The 10,874-nt window shown below is 36.0% G+C and overlaps 1 protein-coding gene across 2 annotated transcripts in view; it reads right to left on the bottom strand.

Moving 5' to 3' along the window:
• Positions 1–1,138: 1,138 nt before the first annotated feature.
• Positions 1,139–10,874, bottom strand: part of LOC115892068 (zinc finger protein 98) — a 34,976-nt gene continuing 25,240 nt past the window's right edge. The window contains exons 4-6 of one of the 2 annotated variants that reach the window (XM_030912636.1): positions 4,399–5,163; positions 3,831–4,230; positions 1,139–3,665 (exon numbers count right to left, since the gene is read on the bottom strand). In XM_030912636.1, coding sequence (XP_030768496.1) covers positions 3,359–3,665; positions 3,831–4,230; positions 4,399–5,163 — 1,472 coding nt within the window. In that variant the 3' untranslated portion in view covers positions 1,139–3,358. Of the gene's footprint in view, positions 3,666–3,746; positions 5,164–10,874 lie in introns of both variants that reach the window. The other variant, XM_030912635.1, reaches the window with a different exon arrangement.

Below are 10,874 nucleotides of genomic sequence, written 5' to 3'. Positions count from 1 at the left end.
ATGAAGAATCAATGTTGTTTACCTTTGATATTTTCCACCTGACTTGAAGTTGCAAATTTCACAGGAATATTTATGCCTTATTATGGAGCATCTGTTACACAGCAAGTGCTGTAGTGTTTGTTTGCTACATTTATGTATAAAAGCATTCTCATGACTTAAGAAGGTTCCCTAGTACTTACCTGAACAAATTGCCCAGTTAATAAATTTACTCATATCCATTATAAAAAGTGAAAAAAAAATAACATAATCAGGCTTATTTATATAGAGTTCTCCAATTAAAAGAACAAAATGGAAGTTTCTACCTAAATATAATTTAACACACTAATTTTAGAATTACAGTTAAACATTACTTTGTAATGAATAAATTTATTTTATTTTGAGATGGAGTCTTGCTCTGTCTCCCAGGCTGGAGTGCAGTGGCACAATCTTGGCTCACTGAAACCTCTGTCTCCCGGGTTAAAGCTATTCTGCCTCAGCCTCCCAGTAGCCTGGGATTACAGGAGCATGCCACCATGCCTGGCTAATTTTTGTATTTTTAGTAGAGATGAGGTATCACCATGTTGGCCAGGTTGATCTTGAACTCCTGACCTCAAGTGATCCTCCCACCTCGGCCTCCCAAAGTTTTGGGATTACAGACGTGAGCCACCACACCCGGCCCGTGACTAAATTTCATTAAAATCATTCTTATAATCACAGAACAGCTCACATAATGATACTTCATGAACTATAAAACAACAAATATATATAAGAAAAGGAAGTTATGGGTCTAGCATGAGTATCAGGCAAGCAAAAACAGAGAATTTGCATGGCGAGATTCTGAACCATAAGTCTTAAGATTGTACAGTAAAATTCACTACAAAGCAGAGTATAGATTTGCATTCATTTTTGGGGATTTTTGTTTTCTAGAAAACTAGACACCACACCTGACCAGGCGTGGTGGCTCACGCCTGTAATCCTAGTACTTTGGAAGATTGAGGCGGGTGGATCACCTGAGGTCAGGAGTTCAAGACTACCTGACCAAAATGATGAAACCCCATCTGTACTAAAAATACAAATATTATCTGGGCATAGTGGCCTGTACCTGTAGTCCTAGCTACTATGGAGGCTGAGACAGGAGAATTGCTTGAACCCAGGAGGCAGAGGTGATGGATACCTCATTTACCCTAATGTGATCATTATATATTGTATGCCTCTATCAGAATATGCCATATATAACATAAACATTTTGTGCCTGAAAGAATTAACAAAAGTAAATTTAAATGGGAAAAAAATACAAATTTTGCCTACAGCAACAATATTCCTTATTTGCAGTTTAAAGCCACTGGAAAAAAGATTAGTACTAGAGATGTTAGTCCATTATTTACCAAATAGTGCATTGTTAGCATTTTTTTTTTTTTTTGAGACTGAGTTTCACTCTTGTTGCCCAGGCTGCAGTGCAATGGCATGATCTCGGCTTACCGCAACCTCTGCCTCCCGGGTTCAAGGGATACTCCTGCCTCAGCCTCCCGAGTAGCTGGGATTACAGGCATGCACCACCACACCTGGCTAATTTTGTATTTTTAGTAGAGATGGGGTTTCTCCATGTTGGTCAGGCTGGTCTTGAACTCCTGACCTCAAGTGATCCGCCCGCCTTGGCCTCCCAAAATGCTGGGATTGCAGGCGTGTGCCACCGTGCCCGGCCTTGTTACCACCTTTTATCTACACCCTTGAGTAAGGTGGACTAGATTAAAGTAAGTGGAATAATGTGATTTGATTGAATGCACAATATTTAAAATGTTAAAAATGTTGAATTAAGAAATTAAGTTCAGACATAATCTAAAATTTTTAACATGTACTGCATTTTTTTCATAAAAGTACAACTAGTAAAATATACTAATTTATTTTTAATTTTGACTAAAACTAAAATATGTATTTGTCTCTCAATATAATGCAGAATATTACTCTGAACACCTATCTCATGCATCACTCAATACTGTAAGTGAATCACAAAGAACCTCTTTACTTAGATTTTCATCATGCATCTAACATTTTAATGTTCTTACTCTTTCACAGGTCATAAATGCTCACCTAATAAAAAATAATCTCTCATATCTTTTGGTCACATGCTTTCACATATGAATACAATAGGAATAAAAAAGCAGCATGGGCCAGGCGCAGTGGCTAACACCTGTAATCCCAGCATTGTGGGAGGCTGAGCTGGGTGGATCACCTAAGGTCATAAGTTTGAGACCAGCCTGGCCAACATGGCAAAACTCCAGCTCTACTAAAAATACAAAACTTAGCCAACATGGTAGTGCACGCCTGTAATCCCGGCTACTCGGGAGGCTGAAGCAGGAGAATCACTTGAACCCTAGAGACAGAGGTTGCAGTGAGCCGAGATCACGCCACTGCACTCCAGCCTGGACGGCGACAGAGCAAGACCCCATCTCAAAAACAAACAAACAAACAAACAAAAAAAGAAAAACTAACTTTTTTAGCATGAAGTAATTTGAGAGTTAGTTATGACATTAACATGAAGTAATTTGAGAGCTAATTAGAACATTATTTGTATGAACATGAGAGTTAATTACATTACTTACTTTTCAAACAATCTGTAATCTTTCCAAAAAAAAGTATACTTGTAACTCTCCAAAAAATCTTCTACTCTTTTAAAGTTATATACAAATAATTTTTCTACCAAGTTTAGTTTTGGATTATTTTCTAACTCAGAACTCTGATTCAGTGTAAAGTCTGAAGTATGAGTGTCATATATATTTCTAATGTAAATTCTCTGATATTTCCATAGACTTACCATGGAATTAAATTTTTTTCTATTTATTGCATCTGCAAAAATATATTGCAATATGAACTGTTTTCTAACCTGCAGTTTTTGAATAAATGTTTTTTTCCAAATTTATTACATTTATAGGGTTTTTCTTTGATATAAATTCTCTGATGATGAACAAAGTTTGAGCAATTGCTTCAGGGTTTGCCTCTAATACAAAATGAATACAAGATCTGTGTTACAAGTAAAGTTACAACTTTGTTTATATTTGTAATGTTTGTCTTCAAAATAAATCCTCTTCAGCACGTTAAAGGCTTACATTTTCTCAAGACTCTTTTGACAGTAATTGCACTTTTAACGCTATTAAGTATAAACTCTCTGATGTTGAATAAGATGTGAGCAGCTATTAATCAGTTTACTTTATATTTGTGAATTTATTTTCAAGTATAAAGGCTTTCGTGTGCAATAAGGTATAAGCATTGTGTAAGTTTTGCCACATTGTTCACACTTGTAAAAGTTTTCTCCAGTGTGAATTACCTAACCTGCAAGCAAGTGTGATAACCATGTAAAGGCTCTGTTGCATTATTCATATTTCTATGATTTCTCACCAGCACACTTTCTTTTATGTTTGGAAACATTTGCGATGTTGTCACAAGCATTGTTACAACTTTCAGGTTTGTAGAGTTTCTCTCCAGTATGAATCATCTTATGTCTGTTAAGAATAAAGGAGTTGTTAAAGGCTTTGCCACATTCTTCACACTTGTAGGGTTTCTCTCCAGTATGATTTATCTTGTGTGTAGTAAGGTGTGAGGACTGGTTAAAGGCTTTGCCACATTCTTCACATTTGTAGGGTTTCTCTCCAGTATGAATTCTCTTATGTGTAGTAAGGGTTGAGGACTGGCTAAAAGCTTTGCCATATTCCTCACATTTGTAGGGTTTCTCTGCAGTATGAATTCAATTATGTGTAGTAAGAGTTGAGGACTGGCTAAAAGTTTTGCCATATTCCTCACATTTGTAGGGTTTCTCTCCAGTATGAATTCTCTTATGTGTAGTAAGGGTTGAGGACTTGCTAAAAGCTTTGCCACATTCTTCACATTTGTAGGGCTTCTCTCCAGTATGAATTCTCTTATGTTTAGTAAGGTGTGAGGACTGGTTAAAGGCTTTGCCACATTCTTCACATTTGTAGGGTTTCTCTCCAGTATGAATTCTCTTATGTGTAGTAAGGGTTGAGGACCGGCAAAAAGCTTTGCCACATTCCTCACATTTGTAGGGTTTCTCTCCAGTATGAATTCTCTTATGTATAGTAAGGGCTGAGGAATTCTTAAAAGCTTTGCCACATTCTTCACATTTGTAGGGTTTCTCTCCAGTATGAATTCTCTTATGTGTAGTAAGGTGTGAGGACTTCCTAAAAGCTTTGCCACATTCTTCACATTTGTAGGTTTTCTCTCCAGTATGAATTCTCTTATGTGTAGTACGAGTTGAGGACCCGCAAAAAGCTTTGCCACATTCCTCACATTTGTAGGGTTTCTCTCCAGTATGAATTCTCTTATGTATAGTAAGGGCTGAGGAATTGTTAAAAGCTTTGCCACATTCTTCACATTTGTAGGGTTTCTCTCCAGTATGAATTCTCTTATGTGTAGTAAGGCTTGAGGGCTTCCTAAAAGCTTTGCCACATTCTTCACATTTGTAGGGTTTCTCTCCAGTATGAATTCTCTTATGTGTAGTAAGGGTTGAGGACTGGCTAAAAGCTTTGCCACATTCCTCACATTTGTAGGGTTTCTCTCCAGTATGAATTCTCTTATGTGTAGTAAGGTTTGCAGACTGGTTAAAAGCTTTGCCACATTCCTCACATTTGTAGGGTTTCTTTCCAGTGTGAATTATCTTATGTGTAGTAAGGTGTGAGAGCTGGTTAAAGGATTTTCCACACTCTTCGCATTTGTAGGGTTTCTTTCCAGTATGAATTCTTTTATGTGTAGAAAGGTTTGAGGCCTCATTGTAGGCTTTCCCACATTCTTTACATTTGTAGGGTTTCTCTCCAGTATGAATTCTTTCATGTTGAGCTAAATGTGAAAGCACATAAAATGACTTTTCACATTCTTTACATTGGAAAGCTTTCTTTCCAGTATGTTTTATCTTATGTCTGTCTGAATTTGAAAATTTATGAAAGACTTTCATGTATTTGTCACATTGAAATATTTTGTTCTGGGCAGTTGTCAAACACTGGCTAAGTCCATTGTAACATTCTTCGTGCACCTTACACTCATCCACGCTTTTACAGTATTTTCCTAGCTGTAAATTTTCATGTCCACATTTTTTATATCTTCTCAGTATCACTTTTTGGATATAATTTTTTATGCCCTGCTTTGGCCAAAGGTCTTGGGCAAAATAAGGACATACAACTGAAAGAAATAAAAACAATAAATTACTTTACTTACTAGACTCAGACGAATATACTTTACAAATCTAACCTATAAAATGATAGATTACATCACAAGATGGCACAGCCAAATATTACATGCTGTAACATTTTCACAGCCATATAATGTAACAAAAACATACAGACCAAATTACATTTGTGAAAAATTAAAGTAAGTTAAGTGTGTGCAGTGCCCCAGGTGAGTCCAATGCAAAGAGGCACATAGGAGAAAGTAAAGTCTGTTACATTTACCCTACACAGATCTTCCTGCTTCCCTATGTAACACAGTGACTTTAGAAATAAACTGCCAACTCCTGGTTTCATTTTTAAAAGACAAATAAAATAATGGCTTATACATGTTTATTTCTCAATGGCAGGGGCTTTTACAGACACTGGTTCCTGTCTCTTATTGCATAAAAGTTCTGAAAGAAATAGTGGTATTCTTTCAAATGACAGTTTGAGTGTGCTGGGATGAAAGATAAGGTACCAAAACAGATATATAGACCAATGGAACAGAACAGGGCCCTCAGAAAGAACACCACACATCTACAACCATCTGATCTCTGACAAACCTGACAAAAACAAGAGAAGGGGAAAGGATTCCCTATTTAATTTTTGGTGCTTGGAAAACTGGCTAGCCATATGTAGAAAGTTGAAACTGGATCTCTTCCTTACACCTTATACCAAAATTAATTCAAGATGGATTAAAGACTTAAATGTTAGACCTAAAACCATAAAAACCCTAGAAAAAAACCTAGGCAATGCCATTCAGGACATAGGCATGGGCAAGGACTTCATGACTAAAACACCAAAAGCAATGGTGACAAAAGCCAAAATTGACAAATGGGATCTCATTAAACTAAAGAGCTTCTGCACAGCAAAAGAAACTACCATCAGAGTGAACAGGCAACCTACAGAATGGGAGAAAATTTTTACAATCTACCCATCTGACAAAGGGCTAATTTCCAGAATCTACAAGGAATTTAAAGAAATTTACAAGAAAACATCAAACAGCTCCATCAAAAAGTGAGCGAAGGATATGAACAGACACTTCTCAAAAGAAGACATTTATGCAGCCAACAGACACATGAAAAAATGCTCATCATCACTGGCCATCAGAGAAATGCCCATCAAAACCACAAGGAGATACCATCTCACACCAGTTACAATGGCAATCATTAAAAAGTCAGGAAACAACAGGTGCTGGAGAGGATGTGGAGAAATAGGAACACTTTTACACTGTTGGTGGGACTGTAAACTAATTCAACCATTGTAGAAGACAGTGTGGCGATTCCTCAAGGATCTAGAACTAGAAATACCATTTGACCCAGTCATCCCATTACTGGGTATATATCCAAAGGATTATAAATCATGCTGTTATAAAGACACATGCACGTGTATGTTTACTGCAGTACTGTTCACAATAGCAAAGACTTGGAACCAACCCAAATGTCCATCAATGATAGAATGGATTAAGAAAATGTGTCACATATATACCACGGAGTACTATGCAGTCATGAAAAAGGATGAGTTCATGTTTTTCACAGGGACATGGATGAAGCTGGAAACCCTCATTCTCAGCAAACTATCACAAAGACAGAAAACCAAACACTGCATGTTCTCACTCATAGGTGGGAATTCAGCAATGAGAGCACATGGACACAGGGTGGGGAACATCACACACTGGGGCCTGTCGTGGGGTGGGGGCCTGGGGGACGGATGGCATTAACCACCATGGCACATGTTTACCTATGCAACATAACTGCACGTTGTGCACATGTATCTTAGAACTTAAAGTATAACAAAAAATAATAAATAAGAAAGGTAAGTTTTACAGCAGCAGCATAAAGACTTGCTACAGGAAACAATTGGAGCAAGTGATAATTGTTTTTTTTTTTTTTTTTTGAGACGGAGTCTTGCTCTGTTGCCTGGGCTGGAGTGCAGTGGCCGGATCTCAGCTCACTGCAAGCTCCGCCTCCCAGGTTTACACCATTCTCCTGCCTCAGCCTCCCGTGTAGCTGGGACTACAGGTGCCCGCCACCTCGCCCAGCTAGTTTTTTGTATTTTTTAGTAGAGGCGGGGTTTCACTGTGTTAGCCAGGATGCTCTCGATCTCCTGACCTCATGATCTGCCCGTCTCAGCCTCCCAAAGTGCTGGGATTACAGGCTTGAGCCACCGCGCCCGGCCCGATTATTGGTTATTAAGAAGAAACATGAATAGGCTGAGTGTGGTGGCTCACATCTGTAATCCTAGCACTCTGGGAGGCCAAGGTGCGTAGATCAACTGAGGTCAGGAGTTTGAGACTAACCCTGGGCAACATGGTGAAATCGTCTCTACTAAAAATACAAAAGTAGCTGAGCATGGGGTCACATGCCTGTAATCCCAGCTAAGTGGGAGGCTGAGACCAGAGAATCACTTGAACCCAGGAGGTGGAGGCTGCAGTGAGCTGAGACCATGCCACTGTGCTGCAGCTTGGGTGACAGAAGCAAAACTCTGTTTCAAAAAAAAAAAAGAAGAAGAAGAAGGAACATGAATAAACTCCTTTGACAAAAACTAAACACAAAATTTTAGACAAGGCACATCCTAAAAACATGTTTGAGAGACTCCCAGCATCTCTAGCCAAGATAATTGTTTTCAGACTATGTCAGAAAAAAATACATTTTAAAGACTGTGACAAGTAGCTTTTTTTAATGTCCAAATCTCAATCAAAGGTTACAATGTATACAAAACAGGGCAATATAATTTCATCAAAAATATTACATAAATGTCAGAAAGAAACCATAAAAAAGATATGCACATTAATTTTAAACACTAATAAACTGAATAATATCCAATGAGTGAAACAGGAACACAGTCCACTGTAGAAAATCATAAAAATGAGGATAAAAAACAAAAATATCAAAATATTAAAAAAAAAACAATTTGGAGGTAAAAAATAGAAAAATAAATAATAACTGGAAAATCCTAAAAGAAAAATGATGTAAAAATGAAGTTCAACAAACAAATTAGGATACACACAAAGATATTTATAACAAATACATATTAAGGACATTTTCAAAAATCACAGACAAGAAGAAAGTCTGAGGAGCTGCAAGATGAAAGTAATGTGTCATTTACAAACATAGTCTTACGATATAACCAGTGAATTATCAACAAAAATTTTGCAGGCCAGAAAGAAACTGTGTGACACAAAATCCTGTGGGGGGTGGGCGGGGAGAAAAAAACTGCTATGAAGTGAGAATAATACCATCAACAAATCTGTCCTGCCAAATAAAAAGAAAAAACCTTCCAAAACAACCAAATTCTGAAAAAGTATATTAGCACTGCATATGCCCTACATATAAAAGATGACGAAAGCAGCTCCTTAACCTGCAAGTTAAAGGATTTAAAAAAAAAAAAAAAAAACACATAATCAAATAAAAATACATTATTTTCTGGGAAAGATATGCACATACACAAAAACAGAATCTTGTGGCATTATCATAATGGTGTAGAAAACATTTTAAATTATTCTCTAAATTTTGAAAAATAAAAGCACAGAAATTATAAACATCTGTTAATGAATATACAATGTAAAAACGTAATTAGCAACATCAATCACAAATTTCAGGGCAGATGTAATAAGGAAGAATTTTTTATTCAACTGAAGTTGATTTTGTACCAAATTAAAAATATACTGTTGTTTCTTATAGAGGTTTTATGAAAGCCCCAAGGTACCACAAAAAAAAAAAAAAAAAAAAAAAAATCTGTACAAATATACAAAAGTGAATTAGAAATAAGTAAAAGCATATCAATATAAAAATCGAAAAGACACAAAGACAGAGAGAAAATGAGAAACAAAGATGCAGGAATCAAATAAAATAATTAAAAACATAACAGTCTTTTTCAATTATTTAAATACATATATATAATTAAGTTTCAAATCAAGACACATTTTCAATAAGTAGATTTATTAAAAATTTTAAAAACCAAGATCCAACTTTTTTTTTCTACAAAAGTCAGTAGAGATCTAATGATAAAAAACACTAAAAGGGGCAAGACGGAAGAATACATTTCATGCAAATATTAATCAAATGAGAGCAGAAGAAATCAATATTATGCAAGCTACATCTTAAGTCAAAAACTGTCATATTTTATAAAATGTAGTTGAAGTCAAAACTCCAAGGAGACAAAAAAGGACATTAGAACCTACAGATTTAGGCTGGACATGGTGGCTCACGCCTCTAATCCAAGCACTTTGGGAGGCTGAGGCAGGTGGATCACTTGAAGTCCGGAGTTCGAGACTGGCCTGGCCAACATGGTGAAACACTGTCTCTACTAAAAATATAAAAATTAGCCAGGCATGGTGGTGGGCACCTGAAATCCTAGCTACTTGGGAGGTTGAGGCAGGAGAATCGCTTGAACCCAGGAGGCAGAGGTTGCAGTAAGCCAAGATCACACCACTGGACTCTAGCCTAACCACAAAAAGAAAAACTTTAGATTTACTCACTGAGAATCTATGATAAATTTCTTTATGTGTGTGTGTGTGTCTGTATCTCACATTAGGGCTCCAAACATATAAGGCAAATATTGACAGAATAACAGAGACACAGAGAGAGCAACATAATTACAGTAGGATATTTCAATACTGCACTTTCTGTAATAAAAATTAAATGAGAATATTAGTAAGGGAATAGAGGGCTTCCAGGCAGTATAAGACAATTATTTCTAACAGAGGTATAGAAAACACTCAACACCAGAACACACATGGTTCTCAATAGCTAATACAACATTTTCCTTGATAGACCACCTCTTATGCCAAAAAAAGAAAATAAGTCTCACCAAATTTTTTAAAACTGAAATTTTATAAATTACTTTCTATAACCAAAATGAAATGAGTATACAACAATAAGAGAAAAAAAACTGAAAAATTAACAAATATATAGAAATTAAACAACACACTCTTAAGCACGCCCTTGTGAAAGGTTAAAAAAGGTAATATTGTAAAGATGTCCATCCTGCTCAATACAATCTATAGATTTAATGCAATGTTTTTCAAATTTCTCATTGCAGTTTTGAAGAAACAAAAACAGAAATCCCTTGAGTATACAGAATCTCTACAGACAATAAAGTACCCAAAAATATTAAAAATGAAACAAAACAATATTGGAGGCATTACAGTTCCTGATTTCAAAACACATTACAAAGCTACAGAATTAAAACAATTTGGTATGAGTATAAAGGTGAAAAAGTAGACTAATAAAATAGAATGCGGCACATATATAAACTCTCACATACATGGTCACATAAAGTCATTTGCATACCCACAATTATTTTAGCATTGTTACTAAAAGCCAATAGGTAAAAGCAAGGCAGATTTCAGTCACCAAATTGTTCAGCGATATAATTTGAAACATAAAAATACCAAAATACTACTCAGTTTGAAAAAAAGCAGGAAATATTCTAACAACTATAAAGGTAAATCTTAATGACTTTATGCAAAAGAAAATAAGCCAGCCACAAACAAGAGATTTTATGAGATATATAAAGCAGTTATACTCTTAGAAACAGAAAGCAGAATGGTATTTGAAAAGTGCCAGGAAATGGGAAACATTGGTAGTTGTTTAATGCATATTGTAAAATTTCTAGAAGTCTTTTATAAAACAGTGTAAATATACTTCACATGCCTGAAATGTACCGTTTTTTTTGAGTCAG

This window comes from Rhinopithecus roxellana, chromosome 12, assembly GCF_007565055.1.
Source record: "Rhinopithecus roxellana isolate Shanxi Qingling chromosome 12, ASM756505v1, whole genome shotgun sequence".
NCBI lineage: Eukaryota > Metazoa > Chordata > Mammalia > Primates > Cercopithecidae > Rhinopithecus > Rhinopithecus roxellana.
This window is presented reverse-complemented; position numbering and strand designations above follow the sequence as displayed.